This window comes from Lithobates pipiens, unplaced genomic scaffold (assembly GCF_037356315.1).
Source record: "Lithobates pipiens isolate NorthernLeopardFrog02 unplaced genomic scaffold, aLitPip1_a1.2 Scaffold_3, whole genome shotgun sequence".
Taxonomy (NCBI): Eukaryota; Metazoa; Chordata; class Amphibia; order Anura; family Ranidae; genus Lithobates; species Lithobates pipiens.
In genome coordinates this window covers 111,219,395-111,241,075 of record NW_027507790.1, presented here as the reverse complement: position 1 = coordinate 111,241,075, position 21,681 = coordinate 111,219,395, and the positions used below count along the sequence as shown (strand labels likewise).

General features: G+C 37.3%; 1 protein-coding gene across 4 annotated transcripts in view; it reads right to left on the bottom strand.

Moving 5' to 3' along the window:
• Positions 1 to 21,681, bottom strand: part of ZNF608 (zinc finger protein 608) — a 108,003-nt gene that overhangs the window by 63,514 nt on the left and 22,808 nt on the right. For all 4 annotated transcript variants that reach the window (XM_077462175.1, XM_077462176.1, XM_077462177.1 and 1 more), the window contains exon 3: positions 876 to 1,128. In XM_077462175.1, the coding sequence (XP_077318301.1) occupies positions 876 to 1,128 (253 nt within the window). The remainder of the gene's footprint in view (positions 1 to 875; positions 1,129 to 21,681) is intronic.

The following is a 21,681-nucleotide window of genomic DNA, read 5'->3' as shown; positions in this document are numbered from 1 at the left end:
AACAATGACAGGGCCCAGGGCAGCTGTCCCTTTTATCCTGCCTTAAAGACAGACCTGCTGTAACCCATGTAATTAAAAAGTCATTCACTTGCTTCAAATAATTTTATACATTAAGGAAACTCAAGGCAAACAGCTAAATACACATATACAATATACATTCAGTGCATATTTATGTACATACACTTTATACAAGCTTCCAACTGTTTTTTTTTTTGCTTCTTTTACTTGTTAAATCACTTGCCTTCATAGCACATTTTTATACACAGAACCCACGTACCAATAGATTTTCTATCAAAAAAGTAAAAAAGAACACCCTGGTATCAATGCCACCCAGTCTATTTTCTATTGTCAACATAAAGAATATATACCAAAAGATTCAAATAAATGAATATTTTTTTTTAGAAGCCTATTATAGATAGCCAGTATTAAATGTGTCAAAAGCGTAATTCAATGATTGCAGTGCTGGAAATGATAATAAATTGAATCATTACAAAAAACACCTAACCACCATTAAAGGGGGCACATTACTCACAATACATTAATGATTACGCCACACAGGATCACATTACATTAACAAATGGCTAAGGACCATTTCAGTATCTATGAAATAATGTAAGCAATGTAATAATCAACATCAGCAAGACAGCTTTTGCTCAATAAGGGTAACAGAATTGAACTATGTCTGAATGGACACAGAATATTTCTGTATAAATTAATTATATAATTCATAACTACAGAACACAACAATGGAAATTATACATAGAGATTAAAGTCTGAGCAAAAGAAATCATCAGGGACATTTAAAATATAAACATGTATAATGCATTAAAAACAATGTTTTAATTTTTCCAAGCATGAAAATATTAAACACATACCTTCTTCAGTTTCATGCCAGACGATCCCTTCCAAGTTGACACTGGTTCCTGGTTCACAAGGCCCAAGGCAGTCTGGTTCTGTTACTACTCCTACATCACATGTGTTTACACCAACTGATCGAGTCCGTACTAATAGCTGCTCCACTGGTGCAGCAATGGTTGCAGATGGTGAAAAGTAAGATGGCAGAATCTGAGGTGAGATGCTGCTGGAAACTGGCGGTGGAGGGGCAGGCACTGTAAACAAGGGATCAACCTGATAAAATAAAAGATATGTTTTCAGTATAAAATGCAGTTTAATGTAAAGCCAATACATTATAAATAACTTTGTTTGTTGAGCAGATGAAAAAAAATGAAGGTATAAGGCACAGGGGGTTATTTATGAAAGGCAAATCCCATTTGCACTACAACTGCAAACTACAAGTGCAAACTGCACTTGAATTTGCACTGAAAGTGCACTTGGAAGTGCAGTTGCTGTAAATCTGAGGGGTAGATCTGAAATGAGTGGAAGCTCTGCTGATTTTATTATCCAATCATGTGCACGATAAAATGCAATTTTTTATTTTCCTTGCATGTCGGATCTACAGCAACTGCACTTCCAAGTGCACTGTCAGTGCAATTTCAAGTGCACTTTGCACTTGTCAAAGTGGATTTGCCTTCAGTAAATAACCCCCATAGTCTTCTTTTGGTGAAACTCATTTACGTTTGGTAGGAATAACAAATGCGCTACCCATTGCATCAATCATATTGATTTCAGCTGTCACTTTTCTGGCACAGATTTGAAAATAAAAGCTACTGGGGCAAAACATTGCATGTATAGAATCTCAAAAGTCAGTTTATTGACAGATGGCAAGAGCTAACAAAAAAAACCTACTGATAGATAGCAAATACCTAATATTAATCATAAAACAACTTACAGAGGAAGAAATATACATCACATACCAATATGTGCTACATACCAATGTTATAACTTAACAATGTTACATAACAATTTTAACAGAGTGCCGCATACAATGCTACCGTATTTTCTGGCGTTTAAGATGACCTTTTACACTTTGGCTGAAAATCGGGGGTCATCTTATACGCCGGATCAGCCCCTCCGATGCCTTCTGAAGGTTCGGTAATACTGTATGTAGCTTCAGCTACATACAGTATATACCGCTGAGCCAATCCCAGTGAGCGATGTATTCAAATGAATATAGAGCCTGCTCGGATTGGAGTAACAAACTCTGCCAATCCGAGCAGGCTACTCTGTAGCCTGCTCGGATTGGCATTGAGAGTCAGAGAGGCGCGGGCTGATGATAATACAGTCTCTGCCAATCCAAGCAGGCTTTGTATTCATTAATAGAATACATCGCTCGCCGTGATTGGTTCCAGCAAAAGCAGGACGAAGGATATGGCGCCAGCTCCTGCTCCAGCAAGAAGGACGAAATATCAAGCTTCGGAAGCCTTGGAAGGGGGTCGTCTTATACGGTAAGTACAAGAAAAAAATGCTAAACAACAGTAAGATTAGGGGGTCGTCTTATATGCCCGGTCGTCTTATACACTCGCATATACGGTATTTACTTTTCCTTTTAGGGCTGCAGGTTTGCCCACTCAATGAAACATAATATTGTGTCTCAGCAGGAACTAAGCAGAAAGATACGGTTGTTTACCACTCCTAAATATCTTATCTAATATGTTTTAAGGCCAGTTTAATTCTAAATTCTTTACAGTCCTGTACAATTATAGGTTATATGTCTAAAATAATTTTTGCAGCAGAATGCCTAATATAAATGTTTCTTTTACTGGAAATGTGTTTCTTACACTCCCAGTCTATTGCTGTATGCTGGAATTAATGAGGCACTAGGATATGTTGTACTGTCTTGCTTTCAGCACACACTCTGACCTCCCATGGAATGAGAAGGTGTGTTGTCTAAGAAGGGTTTAATGATTCAAACAGGTATCAAGTTGGTGGCATTTACTGCTCAGGGGTGAATGTACCTTACTTTATAAATGTTAAGTGTGAACAAATATTACACTGATCCACGCTTACTATTTTCCGAAAGATCATGGAAGCCATATGTCTATTAAATAATGATTTCTCCTGGAATGTTACAGTTCCTCCAAGAAAAATAGTAACTGCTTTACATGAATAAGGCTACAGTCAACATTCACAAAATACATTCAAAATTTTCACACTTGTTAAAACAGTATTTGAGATGAAGCATTTATCTTGAGAGAAGCATACTTGCTGAAGTGAAAAGCTTCAACAACTGCTTAAAAGAGATACAATTTTGGTAATATCAGAGAGCTGTTAAGTATAGAATAAATGTGCACTTGTCAGTATGCTAAACATGCTCTTATGCTTACACAATCCTGGCTGACTGATTGTGGTGAATACCCGATCAGTGGGTGAGATTATTCCAGTTAAACATTAGTAAAATTGGTAAAATCGTTACTAATGCTAGCCATGTGTGCATATAATCTAATAGATTTCTCTATTAACACTGTTTAAGAATCTCTCCTGGGAATCTTCTTTGGTTTTGTTTGACATGCGTCGCCCTTCCATGTGCTCCTTGCTGCAATGGCCAGTTATAGGTGGAGACATTGGCTACTGGTGAGGGGACGCACTGTAAACCTTTGCTGCCATAGTGCTATATACTGGGTGTCCAGTGTGCCCCTGTGCCTTTAAGGGGGGGGTGGATTCCCTCCAGGCTTACCTGCCCTCTATCTATTCATTATTAAGCATGTGCTTCTGCTAAAGAGGCTCTCACAAATTTGGAACTGCAGATAATACTGGGGTGCCATGAAGTGGGCATGTATTTGTAAATGTGTGCAAACAAAATCCTTGTTTTTTTTTAACCCAAACTGTTAGATATTATAATTCAGTGGGTTGCAGGCTGGTTGGTAAGTTGAGCTGGGAACTGTTTTTGGTTTTGTTTGATAAGAATCCCTCCTTCTGCTGATTATTGAATTCAGAAAGCTGCAATGCCTACAGCTGGCTGAATGCCCATACAGTGACTTCATCTGATGGGCTGCAGTTCTTTGAACTGGGTGGTGCCGATAGGCCAACCACAGCTAAAAATTTGTGTATGGTTAGCTTTAGCTTATTCTTTGAGACCTAATGTGACAAATGTGTTTGTCATCTGGATCTTACAGAAATAATTTAATAGGTAGAAAAGTATTCTAAGGTTATCATAAACTAAACAAACACAGAACAAATTGATAAATTAAAATGTAATCTGATGTCCACCAGATGCAAGAGTACAACAGACCAGCATGTCAAGGTTAAAACATAATAACCTTAAAACAATCTAGAATTAGTTATATAAAATAACCTTGCAAAATCTTCATTATACAGTGGTTCTAAAAATAATTAACCTTTTATATGTTATTGAAAGAAAACAAAAAGGTATATTATAGAACACATTTTAGGAAAGAATAAAGATCAAGTAATTAAGTGGCAGAAATATTACAAGCCAATGAAGGAATTATGGTTTCAAAAGGCATGTGGAACAAACTGTTTCTAAGCTACATATTTGTCAAGGGATATGCTAATTTATTTTATTTTACAAGCTGTTAGAAGAAAACATATAGCAAATCATATTGGTTTCCTGAAGAGGATAAACATGGAAGTGATCCAAGGTGAAGACATTATGAACTGCCTCTGGCAATTATTTTTCCCCTCATATATGTATATATTCTTTCATGTATTAAAAGAAGAAACAGATACACAGTAGAAAGCAAAAGACTACAGTTTATCAAGTATGATTTATAAGCCACACTGATTTAGCTGTAGGATAACACCACTGTCTAATTATGAGTAGTCAGAAAACAGCTACGTGAACACATCAATTATGGGCGACTGCCAAAAGCCCTTGAGATCTGGGAGATTAGCATCCAATCCTCTGTTTTACAAGCTTGCATCATACAGAATATTAATAAGAATAGGGATGAGCCATTGCATTACAGCCACTGAACCAAGACATTCTTTTCTGTTTTCAGCTACATTGGGTCCAGAACAGGACTGGCAAGACTTGTTAAGTGAGGATCTGCCAATACTGCTGAAACAGCTTTTACAGACATTAGAAACAATGTAAAAAGTCTGTACACTCAACACAAAACCAAGACACAAAATAGATTGAGCATAAAAGAGCTCAGTTGCCTTAAAGATCTATTTTAATCATTATTGTATTCAAAAAGATTATATGGGTTAGCAACCATTTTAATTTTAAATGAACCACATCTTTTCACACATGTACATTTCTGTCCCATGTTGTCACTGTTTCTCTTAGCATGTCTGAACAAGCAAGGTTTGAAATAGGAAGAAAGATTAGCTTCCAAGATGCAACCCACTCCTTGATATTTGCCCTAGTCTTTTCTAATTAAATTGAGTGTAACAAAAAAAGGGGGGTTACATACAAAATAATAATCAGCTTTTCCAAAGTTTTAGTTTGAAGATATATTGAGAATTGAGAAGAATATTTAAACAATTTAAACACTGACATTAAATTGGACACATATGGCCAGATTTTTCTAAAAGAACATGCAATGGAGAGCTTTCTATCCATTCTTAGAAGAGTACACTTTTGGCCCAAAAGCCTGGACCCTCTCAACAGCAGCATACATGCAGTACTTTTGAATCTTGGCTTTCCATTTAAAATAAAGGATCAAGCCTCCTCACAAGCACCTTATTACCAGTCTCCAAATCAGAAATTCCCCAATATTCCCAAATCATACTAAAATTCATTTTTATTTTTAACAAAAGTAAGGTCATCCTTAGGAGCTGTACACGGTCCTATTATGGCACTAGCTGCAAAGTTGTGAGAATCTAGCTGTGCATGGATTATTTACAAAGTGATAACAAACACTATCAGCTCATGTAAATCTAAAAAAAAAACAGTGTAATGGATGCCGGCCCTTCCCTTTCCCCATAGAAAAAAGGAAAGAAGATCTAACCATATACAGTATGTACCAGTATGTAATGTAATTTATCACAGCGTTCCAGCCTTTTTAGGTAGACAAAAGACAAGCAACAGCAACTGAGTTGAGAATCTTTATACAAATTTTGTGAATATATATTCACTTAAATTATTCAGTCATGTTCAAGTGACAAAGTCGATTTTTACATAGAAAAACATTACATGACACTCTGAAGACTTTTTTACACACAAATCTACATTAGAAAAAAGTACTTTAGAAGGAATTAAGAGAATTAGTAATTAGAATAATTAGTAAATTATTATTTTTTGTTATAGCGGTTATATTATGTTATTTCCAGAACAGGAGAAGCCAATAGTTGCAAATATTTTTTTCTAATCTTTATTATAACATCTATGGTAAACAACATATTGGAAACATCAAGTTATATTTGTTTTGTTCATTGTGTGTCTCAGTGTTCTAGTCTACCAAAAACTACATAAAACAAATTTCTTCTGCACTGTGTACATTCAAATAAAAAACAAAGGTAAAAGTAGGCAATCTACCCTCTCTATAGCAACTGATCTTGTTAAGTGCCCTGTAATCTACTGCTGAGTTTGAGCATTGTGCAAATATTCCTATTAGCATTGGTACTAAACCTTTCTGACATTAAGGAAATAAAGGACATTGCCATCATGAAAACCATATATAATTTTGTATGTAAAAGATAAATGATTTTTAAAGACCTTAAAAAGAATTGGCTTTTAAACAGGCATACTTCACTGCAATTATAGTTATGACGACTGGAGCAACATTCCTTTTTTATGTGTATAACCTTTTCTCTAAAGCCGGGTACACACTACAGTTTTTTTTGTGAGACCCCGTGGGTTGCATTAAATAAAAACTGACATCTAAAGTTGGAGCTGCTGTACTAACCATGCAAGATTAGTTCCACAATCTCCCCCACTGAGCTGTTGGGTTCTGACAGGGGGATGGCCCCCCCAGCCCAAACACTCTGATCAGCGCTCTCTGCCATTGACTGAGAGTGCTCATCAGGAGTCGGTTGATTGCTGGCTTTTCAGCATGCATGTCTGACAGAAGCTGGCTGAAGGGTCGGCTTCTGTCAGACTGACTGACATACACACAGACCGAATGTCGGCTGTTTTTTTTTAAACCAGTCATTGTCTCCTGACAGTCAGGCTGAAGTGTCTTCAGTCTAGTTGAATGACATCTCATGCCCTTCTCTTTTTCTTCTGTGGGTTAAAATATCCTGGGCTCACAAGAGATGTGTTTTTTGGTCATACATGTACAGCAGGAAAAGAGTTGGTGGTGCTGGATCTCAGAGTATTGAGTCTGTGGGCGATGTCATTGGGGCTATGCAGAGTATTGCAATGCAGCATACACACAACCGACTGACTTTTGGCAGAGTTCCGATGGATTTTCCGAACGAATGGACTTGGCCACACACAAGCACACCAAAGTCCGACGGATTCAAACGTGATGATGTACGACCGGATTAGAATAAGAAAGTTCATAGCCAGTAGCCAATAGCTGCCCTAGCGTCAGTTTTCGTCTGTCAGACTAGCATACAGATGAACAGATTTTTTGACCGGACTCGAGTCCATCGGAAAGATTTGAAACATGTTTTATTTCTAGGTCCGTCTGACTTTTGGGAAAAAAAAGTCCGCTGGAGCCCATACACGATCGTAATATCTGACGGATTCATTCCGTCGGACCTAGTGCCTGAAAAGTCCGGTCATGTGTATGCTACATAAGAGAAGTTGCTTTTTGATTTTTAAATGTGATAGGATTTTTTCTTTTTTTTTAAAGAATTGAGTTGAAAAAATGGTTAATACTGTGATGTGAGTGCAAGACAGGCTTCCCAATTATTTGTTTTCTTTTTACAATAGAACAACCTGCTGACCTTGATGCTGTGTAACAGATTTATTTATAAATCTGTAATTAATAAATGTTCATGTTCACCCTAGACATGGTCATGTTGTTAATTTAGTATTTAATAAAGATTAGGAAATACATTTTTGAATCTTGACACCTGAAAACCCTGATTAGTCCAGAACTTAGTCCAATTGGAAACTGAGGGTAAGACAAAGGCACATAAAATCATGAGTGGAATGCATAGATATTTCCAAATAATGTCAGACAAAGGCTCGGTACACACTAAAAGAAAATTGGTTTTCCTCGATGTTTCACAAGTCAAAACTGAAGATGGTACTAATTGTGCGAAAATTCTCGAACAGAGGCTGTTTTATGTTTGACTTATTGTTGTTTATGGTTTCTGACCATGCACAGTCTTTTGTATCTGCTTTTCTTGTACGAAAACAGTATACATTAAATGAAAATCGTTACTTCCATTCAAGTACTATCAAAAATTTTCAGTTTGTCACTTTGGAAATTTTCATATGGAAAATCTGAATTGGAGGTTAAAAGTTGCGTTCACATTATACAAAAAAAGTTATTATCATTCCTCATACAGAATTTTTCTTCTGACTTTCCCATAGTGTATACCCCACTTAACTTAACTGGTCAAATAATTAGCATGAGCATGAATAGCCACCACAAATCTATACCACTTCCCTGCATGCAGCAGTATTGTCCAGCAGCTTCTAGAACAAGAGCAAGAACATTTGGATAGAAAAAATGTTCCTGTTCATGTGAATGGAGAGGAGACATGAAAGAAGATAAGAGATGCTAGTAGACACTGCCAGAATTGCTTTTCCCAGGGGTAATCGAGAACAATCTAGGCAGGTTTCAAAACACTGTTGGGAACTCCCTCTGGACATGAAATTATCATTAATGATGTCTCTGGGAACATTAAAAAATTTACAATACAAGACTTTAGCTGGGAAAAGATACATGGAAGAATGTTCCATGTCCTTATATGCTATAAAATATAAAGTTGTAATAAAACAAAGAGAAAACAAAATACCATAACTTTGCTTAGCTATCTTTAACCATGTCTGTTTGGATACACAAGGTTTATGTACATTGAGAGGCTATGGTGTTCCAATTCAAAAGCATTCCCTTTTCACACTTTTTTTTTATAATTCAGACAATTAAACAAAAGAGGCAAGCCACCCTGCCAATAACTGAAGTGCTATTGCTGAGAGTTGCCTGGGTTATCTGGTTCCAAGCAGACAGCATAAACAAACCAACACATTTCCCTACCCCCAACACCTTTGTTATTTTAAGAGACACAGAAAGCTTAGAAGTAGTGTCCTCACAATTCATTAATGTGCCTCTCTTGGGCAAGAAGGGAGCAAAACACAACAGTGACAAAATCCATAGCCAGACATTCATTTCCTGAACCTCAGTGCTTTATTTAACTGCTTTGTCTGTAGCAGTTGGCTACCAACTAGGTCTTAATCTGTAAACAAATGATTTGCTCTACAATTAAACTATTCAGTTATTTCCTTTTCCCCCTTCTTGGAGGTAGTTGGCAGCTCTCCAATCCAAAGGCTCATAGGTTTTTCTATTATTTAGTACTCATGATGGTTAAAAGGCAATAAGCTCATTCAGAGTTTATAAAACTGTAAGCCGTCAACAAAAGCATTTAATGCTTCTGAGAAGCACTGTGGCTTCTGCTTGCAGAATTAATAATGTAAAAAATGTACTTGCTCTTTTGAAGTGCTAGTACAAGCAAAATCTTCTTGAATTAGAAAACGTGTGTTACATTTCATTCTGGCCAAAATTCACAAAGTAACAAAACTATAGAGATGATAGGTTGCCAATCAGAAAGCCAAATTATTTTGATTGATAAATGAATGGCAGCATGCGAAACATTCATAAGGTAGGATATGCACAAATGTATTACTGATGCAAATGTCCAACCACATGGAAAAGTGTTACACCTTATTGAAATAAAACCTTGTTCATTGCCCTAAATATAACCATTGCATAATTAGCACACATAGGATGAGTAACACCCTAAGACCCCATTCACACCTGAGCGTTTTGTAGCTTGAAGCCTGAAGCTACAAAAAGCTAGAGGGGAAAAAATCTATTATTCTCAATGGAGATGGTTCACATCTCCACTCCATGTCGCCTAAAGCCAAATGCCTGAAGCTCAAAAAAGTTCCGGACCCTTTTTTGTCACTCGAATTGAGCAGATTTGGGCATTTTTCTTCTTTTAACATTAGTGACCTTTTGCCCTGCACAGAATCGCGGGAAATTGCGGTAAAAAACGCCACAAAAAACGCAGCAAAATCGCTGTAAATTTGTGCGATTTTCTGCTTGAAAACGCTACGCTCAGGTGTGAATGCAGCCTAAGAGCCTCAAAAACTATGTTTGGTCCCTCCATCCCCAAACAGTGACTGTTAAACAAATACAGTAAAGGTTGTTATATTTTTTGAGCTAAGACAACCCATACATTAGTCATTTTTTTTGTACAACAAAAAAAATTATTTGATTCCCCCATGCACACATTTGATTTAACAAATGATAAATGGTAAACATGATTTTTAATTTCAAAGGTAGGATTAACATTACTAATTACAGTGTGACCTTATTACATACTAATAGTACTTGTGTTTTTCTTACCATTAAAACATACAAAACATTTTTTAAGCTTTTGAACTGATGATATTGGTCACCATTTCCAGAGTACATAAGCCTTCAGAAGCAATTATTACTATTGAGCGGATGCTAAATGTACATGCATAGTGAGGTATCTTGAAAGGACATAAGGCAACCCATACCCTGATCTTTTTGTTCAACCATCATGTGGAACGAAAAAAAAAATATCTGAGAATTCCCACATCCACTTGGAATGTGTGGATGGGGAAATTCTTCCCCCTATTATATTGTATTGTGACAGCAGGGAGCATTCCCTGCTATCAGAAAACAATGATCAATGTTGCCGGCTGTAGCAACAGACTAGTTGTACACAAGGCCCCGCTGAACCAGTTAAATTTCAGTTCACGCATGACCGGTAAAACACTGGCATTGTAAGGCTGATAACCTGTGGTATCACTACATTTTATTTACTTAGGAGGACAAAGCCTAAGTAATGTGAATAGCCACAATAAACATATTGCAGTGACATTTGCACAAGGGTGCTATACTCAGCAGTCAGTCTGCATAAATAGCTGTTAGATGTGACCCCAAGTAAATTTGTTAGATTTACCAGGTAAGGGTGAATTCATGAGGAACAGACAGACAAGGAGTGTCAAAGAAGTGAGAAGTGTTGAGAATTCTCAGACTTTTGGGAATGTCTTGCCAGCAAATTGCTGAATACTATTTCACAATCATATAGTTTTGCCCAGCATATAAGCATCAAATAAATTAAAAATACTGACCTTAAAAGTAGTAGTGGTTATAAATACTCAAATGAATAAGATCACAACTTTTAATTAAGCATGCAAACATATCCAACTCATTGATTGCTATACCAGAGAATATAATTTTACAGTAATGTTATCCAGGCATCTTTTTGCAAGGTCCAGATTAGTTTCTGAAACTAACATTTATAACCTTGAGGTCTTTTTGAAAAGATCAAATTAGTTTCTGAAACTAACATTTATAACCTTGAGGTGAAAAAAATGAAGATTTAAAGTAAAAGCTGCAATTGGCTAGATTTACTAAAGTAACTTTTTACCTTACTTCAGCACATTTACCGGTGTTTACCTTCAACATTTCTTAGTTTAGCCTATTTTTGCACTTTGATCCTATTTTCAATCATCTATTTCTGGGTCAAACTTTTCAATATTTCTGCCTAATTTTTGAACTGTAACAGCCATGCACTGTAAAATGCAATGAATTATCTTTGGTCTGTAGAGGATCAGCGTCGCCCTCTATGTGCAGTGAATTCTTGACTAGTTTAGCTAGATACAGTGATTCCAAAAAGGATCCATAAACTGTCTCTTGCCTTATTGGACCACCATATGTGTGGCTAAATATAGTCTAGGATTGCCCCAGCAGATATTCAATGGATACCAAGTCATTGCACATACTGTATACATCTGGTAATTTATAGTGTTTCTGCAAAAGTTGTAAGAAAAGTACATATTTAAATGTGGAATTGAGATTTGAAAATATATTGAGACGGGATATAAAATATTGGATAAGGTGCATTTACACACTTCAAAAGTTTCAACCATTTTCTACACTGTTCTTGATTCTGAACCAGATTGTCACTATTTTTCTGAATGCATGTGTTATTATTTACACCGTTATCAGTGACTATTAAAGCTTATTACAGAATTTAATGTAGCAGCTGCTCTCAAAACACCACAGTTCAGAGCTTATATAATACAACCTGCTCATGCAAATGGTTTGTTGATGTGTAGATATATTATCAATAAAAAAACATATCCATTATTACCTGCATGTTACCCGGCTATACCAAAACATTTTTTGTAGCTTGCAGAAATGTTTTGCCCCAAAGCTTTTTGTCTGAAATTACAAATTATAAAAATAAGTCATTTTCTGTGAATGAGTATTCTAGGAGTATATGGCACTTTCCAGACAAGCATGACTTCAAGGAGTAGTTTTTGGGATTCAGAAATACTGCACTTCTCAACAGAGAGCACATCCATATGCTGCAAAAAGTAGTATGTTTTTCCTGAAAGGAATCAGATTAGCTTGATTCATAGTTAATCACAAACTTTTGCAATCCTTTTTCCCATAATCAAGACATTAAGGAAAAAATACTGGCTGATAAACACCAGAGTAACCCAGGTATAAGAACATGTTGACAAGCAATAGAGGTAACTACAAATCCAATGTGCCTGAGAGCCACAGTTATGACTCCCAGAGACAGAGGCATGATGGGATTTGCAGTTTCACTACCATTGGGGTGCAGGGGATCGCCTCCCCTTGGGCTAAACAATCTTTGATTGCAATGCATATTACAAAAGTTGGCATAGCATGGTTTCTATTTTTTTTAAGTTTGTCAAAATGAGTAGTCATGTAATAAGCAAATACTGTCTAAATACTTCACTTTGAGTATTTCTTAAAGATCTGTGCAGTAATTCAGCAAAAAAGACAGGTCATTTCTGCTTTCTGTCCTCATGCAGGGTGACTTGCTTAGTCTCCTCCCCTTCTGTAGTTTTTTTTAAGGCCAACTGTAGTGGGTGGACCTGTTGGGCCCATTCCACAGCTCTACTATTCACACAGGCTATTTGCAATATAGTGATGATGGCACTTTAGAAAGAAAAGTGAAATGAGTCTATTGTGGACTTTCATGGTATTGTAAAGGCTTAACATACACAGGCAAGCATAATTTTTTTTTATTTTATTCCAACAATGTTTTAAAAACATACAATCTACAAAAAAATAGACATGGAGAACTGTGTCTTGAACATTCATCGCTTTAGCATCACAGATGGGGTGACCGATAGGAGATGATTATTGCCAACTAAAACATATACTATTTGTGTGTTGGACGCTCAACATGTTTTGTGGGAGAAACCATTGCTTCTTCAGGAGCTTGTTATATAATAATATTATAGAGAAATAATCATATTTAATTACTGGGTGCAGTCAAAATGCAGGAGACCCAAATAGTACAAGTCTATCCAAGCGAATGTGGGAACTCCAAATTAAGGGGGCACACGTTTCCCCATCATAGTAGCAGATGCAGATCATCTGAGACAGGTCCTCTCAAAGTTGAGACTAAATCAAGGCAAGGAGACTATAATACCAGCAGTGATACAATTATAAAAGGAAAAGTAGCGGAATATAGATGTGTCTATAGCTTTAACAAATTCCTATATCACATTAAATCCTCAGATAAACCTTATGAAGTCAGTGAGAACCTGTAAATGAGGGTAGTTGCAAAGGCAAAGCCTTGGAGTGATCAAACTGGTGGCCAGCACATGTCGCACATACACCTTCCTGCCCTCCAGAGAGGATCTGTGTCCAGAGAGGATCTGTCTCAGGGCTACAGCAATTTACTTCTCTTTCCATTTGATAGGACATAGGTACCAGTTTTATGTGTCTCTGTACTCGGCACCCCTTTTTCAGGATGATGTCACTGTGACCTTTACAAGTAATTTGCAAACATATTTAATTTACACATGAAGTGGATCAACATCTTTTTTGGCTATTGAAAAATATATTTAAATAAAAGTTTTTTTTTGCCTGGAGTTCAGAGTTGTTAAATTAGTAATGTAATTGGAGTTCCATTTCCATTTCCATTTTAGAGCATATTTTAAAATCACTTTTATATGATGTGCTTAGCAGTGGTAAAACTTAAGTTTAACCTCAGTGTTTGACTTTGAATAGATTACAAATAGATTTGCTTTAAAAGAGAGTGATGTACAAGAAAGTATTTGGGTTTACTTATTTGTAAAAACTACACCTCCACTACACTCTGAAAGGGATCTTTAAGATAGGTTTGTATCCATTTACAGACTGAGTCTGGATCATCTATTCTGGAAGGAACAACCCTATTCCGACCACGTCTTGTTATAGTATATATATATATATATATATATATATATATATATATATATATATATATATATATATATATACATACATACATACATACATACATACATACATATTTAACCCCTTCATGATGAGGATCAGAACAAACCTTAACATCCAAGCTCAATTTTGCAATTTTGACATGTGTTAGTAAAATTGTACAAATGTCTATCTTGTGTTTTCAAGACAGATGGGCTTTCATTTGGCAGATATTTTACTGTATATGCCATTTCCATGACCCACTACCAATTGTCATACACATGGCAATCATGGCTATACCACATTTTTGTGTGTTTTTTTGTGTTCTTTAGTAGTGCCAAGAAACAACACATTTTGTTTTTAAAACACACTGATCCTAATCCACTGGTCACTTGCACTGCACTAATTGTCACCATTTATTGCAGGTATTTATATAGATTTATTAATTTATGCAGTGTTTTTACATCTATATTGTATATTCACATCAGTCCCTGCCATCAAGAAGTTTACAATCTAAGGTCCCCAAGCCAAACTCATTTACTCGGGACAATTAAGATTGGAGGCAGTTAACTTACCAGTATGTCTTCATACTATGGGAGGAAAACCACGCAGGGACAGGGAGAACATGCAAGTTCCAGGCAGGGTTGGGATTCAAACCAATGATCATAGAGCTGCTAGGCAGAAGTGCTAAACACGTAGCCACCGTTCTGCCCACTAACTTGTCACTAACTGACACTTACACTGACAATAACTCACACTAACAGTAACTGTACTGACACTAACTACTGACATACTGCCCCTAGATGCCCCCTACACCATCACTAACACTGATATCTACATTTACTAAGCTAGGGCAAACACTAATCTTTATTTTTTTCAAGAGATTTTTTTTGTACACATGTCCTCTAGTGAAGAGGTAAAGATACAGTGCATCTTCTCCTCACTAGAGGGAAAGTATCTTATTTATCTTCTTCACATAGGAAAAACAACACATTGACTGTCTACTGATGGAAGGATCACTGTGGGACAGTGGTCACTGTAAATCAGAGGCTATTACAGCAATCATGTGATCAGGATCCAGTTTCCCCAGGTCACTGTAGAGTCCACCTCACTGTTGATTGGCAGTGCACAGTGGTTGGCAGATTCATAGCTGTTATTCAGTCCAACAGTGGCTTTTAATTCACTCCAATGTAGTGCAAGCAAAAGTAAAGCAGACCTAATGGGGAACTAGTCTTTCAGTTCCCCATCAGGCTCCACCCAACCAGTGAGAAGTATTTTTCCAAATATGCGCCAAATATGACCATTGCCATATATGGGTAATGACATCAGCTGTATCCCATGCCTTTTGTTTACAGTTAGCTATCAGTCGTAGAATCTTTCATTTGATAGCTAAATATGGCCGGTGATAGAGTACTGTGTGGAAAACTGTCTCAGTCATGATATCTTCCAATCACAGCCATACCCCCCTAATCAGAGTACTGACAAACCTCTGTATGCCAGGACAGAGCTGATCTTACATACTTCCAGTTTTCTAATCGTATAACGGGTGGTAATTCTTAAAGTGGCAGTAGCACAAACTACCTGAATTTGCTGCACGTGTTGATATTGTTACTGCCATTGGAGCAGCTTAATTTAAGGGCACCCAATACAAACATAAGACTAATGCCGTGTACACACAAACGGACTTTACGGCAGACTAGGTCCGTCGGTCTTCCTGACTGACTTTTCAGCAGAGTTCCGATGGACTTTCTGAACAAACGGACTTGACCACATACAATCACACCAATTTGCAACCTTTAAAACATCATAGCAGCTCCCCCGATCGCTCAGAGCCCCCTGACAGGGGGAGCAGACGGAGGAAGTTTCAGGAAGTATGGCGGAGGTGGAGGAGATCACTGGGTGACCAAACACTCCCCCATCCACTCAGAGAAGGCTAATAAAATTCCATACTCCCAGCACCAGGACCCTGTTACCTTTCACAGTTTATTTTTTTTAAAGTCAGCAACTACAAATACTGCAGCTGCTGACTTTTAAAATATGGACACTCACCTGTCCAGTGCTCCCGCAATGTTGGCACCCGAAGCCGATCTGTCGCTCAGCTCTCGGGTGCTGCTGCCGCCATTTTCGCTATGGGAATCAGCCTTGCAGCTTCACTTCCCGGTTCCCTACTGCACATGCGCGAGTCGGGCTGCATAATACGGACGTCCCTGCTGTCTCTGGGACCCATGTGTTTCCCAGCAGACAGTGGGGAAGTGTCGTAAATACCAGAGATACCACAGATTCTGCGGCTATCTATGCCCGGAAGTGGGTGAAAATACCTGTATTATACAGGTATCTGCACCCCCCTCCCCCTGAAAGGTGCCAATAGTGGCACCAAAGGGGTGGAGGGTTCAGATGAATGGAAGTTCGACTTTAGGGTGGAGCTCCGCTTTAAGAAGCGAAGGCATAAAGATATATTCTGAATGTTCAGTTTTATCAGTTTTATGGTGAGTTTATCCCCAACGGAGAGTGTTTCTCTTCACGAGGTGACAATCTTGGGGTTTTGGTGCATGGATTGATGAACTTTCTTATCTCCATCCTAAGAAAACTTGTGTTTTCCTCACTTAAAGCCACTTCTATGGACTATTTTTTGTTCATTAATTTATCCTAATACTTACGTGTACATGAGATTGTTTCTAAATGTCATATGAAATTTAAAGTGAGGTTATGATGTTTTAAATGTTGCACTTTTTTTGGATTTTTTAAATTCATCATTTGTTTTACAAACATAAGACTACCTTATCATTCTTGGATATGGAAGAATAAATTATTGCCTCAAAATTCTTAAGCTATGCTGCAAGACTTCTCTTGGCACTAAAATAGTCTCCCGTCTATATAATTATTATTTCATAAATGCACACGTTTTATGCTCATATGTTGACAACAGTTATTGTTGGGCATTCAACGTCTACAGGTTATGAAGAAAAATTGTTAGATATTGATAAATTGTAACCAGAGCAAAACCACATCCATTTTAAAGTCTAACCTTACCTTTTATATTTTCTGATTAAGTCTCTGGTACATGAGATAATTATTGGACACATTTGACCTTTTCCAAGGAGCTCACAATGCAATATAAGGTCATAAATGCTATATGACTGCGGTTATATGACAACAATTATGTCAATAATATCTAAGGATTATACTGACAAAGGTACATTTGTATCTTCCTTTTTAATATGCATTAAAATAGTTTAATATAATACTTAGTGTAATGTGAATTAAGTTGACACTCAGCAGGTACCAGTTAGGTCACCTCTTCGAAAAGGTCAGAGATGTGAAGCATGCACTCGAAAGATTATGTTCCTTGAGTGTATATACCCATAATATTCAGCTCTGGCAGACTACCCAAGCAGTAAATCAAAATGATCCCTGCTTCTATCTGTTAAGAATCCTTTATATTTATGCATACTATACAGTGATCTGTACTTGAATTATGCATTGATGATACAGTTTAATCAAGTTAGTGAAAGGAAGACTTTGTCAGCACAAAACCATTTGAATTCTTGTCACCATCTGAAAAATAATATGACAGAAGGTATGAAGGCCATGGAAGTCACTTAAAAGCAGCTGGTGACTTTAAAACTGTAGTCTCCAAACTAAATAAAATAAATATTCCAAAGTTTTTTTTTTAAGTACCAGAAAAATAACAGCAGCTAGAATGTGGAAATTTCAGTCACATTTGAAACTAATTGGAAGCAGATTAGGATTCTGCCTCAGGGGAATGTTGTCAAACTAGGAGCTGGAGTAAATGAAGAAAGAGGTGAAAGTATTGTGAAGAGCTGACAGATTTACAGTGCTTAAGGCAATAAACGGGTACTAGATGAAAATGAATATGCTTTACTGTAATGCATGCAGTTCTGTCAGTCACATCTGAGCAATAACAGCATATGACCTGGAAACAATGTCTTTTAACTTATAGAAAAAGGAGGGAGTGAGGCTCAAGTGAAGATTCCGGTCCACATGTTAAGCAAAATAAATGGTAATACAAAACTGTGCAAACAGAGTACAAGCAGGAGGAACAAAAAATAAATAATCGAGGTGATCTAATGGAAAGTATTCTTCTTTCTGATTTAGTGACAACCAATAAAAAAATAATCATCATGTTTCTTATGAACTGCATTGATTATGTGTACAAGCAAAAAAGATTGTGTAAATTACTAGAAATGGCATTTATGAATTTGTAAAGCTGTCAATTTACTTCGCAGGATTGATAGCAAACTTTTTTTAATTTTGGATAGAGTAGGGAAGTGTGCAAACCCCTGTCAGGCAATATGAGAGAGGGGCTCCGCTAGGGGGTCCAGGCTCCTCATTGCTGAGCAAAGTCTAGACCACAGTGGGATTCCTCTGCTGTCAATGAGGTGAGCAATGATCACTACCACAAGCACATGGACACAACCTATACTGATCTTATTGCCTCCTTTCCTACAGCAAGCCACCCTGAATGTCAGGAAGGCTCTGTCAGAGACAGAATAATAGCTGCAGAAGAATTCCTGTCCCCTGAATGCCTGGAAGAAAAGGAGCGTACTAACTTTCAAACACATGTGTGTATGCGCAAAAATGCAAACATGTAAATGCATGCGCGAATGTGGGGGGTGCATTCTGTGACAGATAATGCAGCAAATGGACTATATAAGCTGGATCAGCACCCAGGATCAGTGCTGTTTCATCTACAGTGTTCTGTGAGTATCCTGTTTCTTGTTGCCTGTATCTGCTTTTGAAGTATTGACCCGGCTTGTTTCTGACTATTCCTTTTTTCCACCTGCAGCTTGTCCTTTGACCATTCTCCTGCCTCCGCATCTGTACTTGATCTGATCGTTTTGTGTATGACATGACTTGTCTGACTCTGCTTAATTTCCAGCCCCTCCAGAGCTACCAATTTTCTAGCACCTGTCCAGCTACCTTTGGGAACTTCTCTTCGGCTAAGTAAAAGTCTGTTCCTGCCCATGGAGACCTGCTGCCCTCTGGCAAACTACTGGATCAGCAGCCCAACAACAAGCACATTTAACTGGAACTTGTGCGAATCTGTGCTCCTGCGCTACTTGTACACACAACCAGGGGCCCGAGTCAAAGGTGCAAGAGAGGCCTACCTCTTCATAACCAGGCTCTACCCACCAGGTACATGACGTTGAATCTAATACCACTATAAAGAATTAATGCTGTCCTTGAAGGCCTCATTGCAAGTGGATTCTCCCATATACCGCAATACAAAACCTGATTTAGGGAAAAGAGTGAATAATGTGGAGGATAAACTGTCTGAATTTGTCACATCTTTCAACATGTCTATACTATACACAAATAAGATGCTTCCTGGCTCAAGGCTAAAATCATTGACCTAACAGATAGGTCACAGAGAAACAACCTAAACATTTGAGTAATTCCAGAATCCATCCAGCCTTCTCAACCTTACAATCTCATATCTTACATCTGCGAACTTCACCATAGATGTTTATCTGACATATTAATATGCACTGTCATTGATAAGCCTTATACACTGGTAATGGTTTATGCAACCAACTTGCACAAATTTAAATGTTTTCTAAAGCTTTTTACAAAGATCTCCTAGGTTCAATATGGGAATCTAGTCTTGTGTGGAGACTTTAATTCAATGTTTAACCCTACCCTTGATAGTACCTTTTTGGTAAGGGGCCACAACCCTACCTTACACAGACTATTACACAAGGAGGATGTCTATGGGATTTTACTTTCTATTCTTCTAAACACAACTCATATTCCCACTTTGATTTGTTTATTGTAGAAAATAGGTGTCCCATTCCTCCATCTCTGATTTCTCCTGATCGGATCACACAGCCATATCTATCACTGTAGAGGCGTGGAACTCCTGCTCTCCTGAGTATTTCCAGCAATATAATAACTCTGTTATGTAACATCTCAACTCCCAACAGTCGTTTACTGAGCATAGCCAAGATTATTTTAAGGACAATGTCTCCCCTGAAAGCAGGGTATTTACACTATGGAACGCCCAAAAGGTGTACATGCATGGCATTCTCATTCACCTCCAGAGCCAAGAAACAGTATACCTCCTGACAGAATTCCACAACCTAGATCTACAAAAGAAAGCCTCACCTACAGGGGCTACTGCCACATCCCTATCCAAACTTCGGAATGAACTAAGGAAGTTGTGAAAGCCATGATTAATACTTGTGTATATAAAGTGAAGTAGCGCTAATTAAAAGTAATGTTAAAAGCTTTTTACGCATTCATTTAAAAAAATCTTGCATAATAAAACTGGCTTACAAAATAAAAATGGCAGCACAGGCCAGACAAAAATGAGTATCAAACAAATACAGGACCAATTGCACTTTAATTTTATATTTATTTGGATCACTTTATGTGTGAAATTATCAGAACTTTCTTGAACACCATTTATCACTATTTATGGATATGCTTATTCCCTGTTGAGACTTGGTTTAAACATATCTTAATGTATTCACTGTTTTGCTTTGTTGGCTTTTAATTAGCACTACTTCACTTTATATACAAATATTTAAGGGTGTTGGCAACACTTTTGAAGTTTAGCAGCTTCTTCTTTCCATTGAGCACTTTATATTTATTCCCCCATATAGCTACTCTTAGTTAACACAGATTGTTTTGTTAGTGTATTAGTACTTTCCTTTTGACATGATTAATACTTAAGTCACCTTAAACTTGTATGCTAATAGCAAAAAAGCAGGTAAATTCCTAGTGACCCGAATCAAGGAGCAAGAAGCTAGAATATCGTACTTACTACACTCCTTTACCAAACACAGGCTTACAAATTCACAAACTATGGTGGATGCCTTTGTGGATTATTATGGCTCACTTTATAATCTAAAAGATGATGCCTCCACATTTCAACCCTCTGAAACTGATATTCAAGCCTTTCTTACTCAGTTACAACTCCCCACTCTCTCTGAATCCTAACTTAAGGATCTAAATTCACCCTTTTCTCCCTCTTAAGTTAGCAAGACTATAGATTCTTTACCAAATGGTAAATCAACAGGCCAATATAGATTCACAAATTAGTATTACAAAATTGTCAAGCCCCTTCCAGTATTTTACCTAGTGACACTATTCCACACGGCTGCATCCATAGCATCCTTCCCCTTGAATATGCTGAGAACACATATTGTATATATTCCTAATCTAGGCAAAGGTCCTACTACCCCAGTCAATTTTAATCACATTTCCTTACTGAATTCTGGTGCAAAAATCTATAATAAATTGTTGGCCAGATATCCGTTAAATGTCATTCTTACATTTGTCAGACCCGGCCAAATGGGTTTAATGAAAGGTAGGCAGGCCTCTAATGTCACAAGATGTATTCTCAATATTGTGCATCATGCAGAGAGTAGTCAAACACCCTCTTTTCTCCTCTCTATAGAAGCGGAAAAGGCATTTTACAGGGTACACCACGAAAGTCCTCACAAATTTTGGT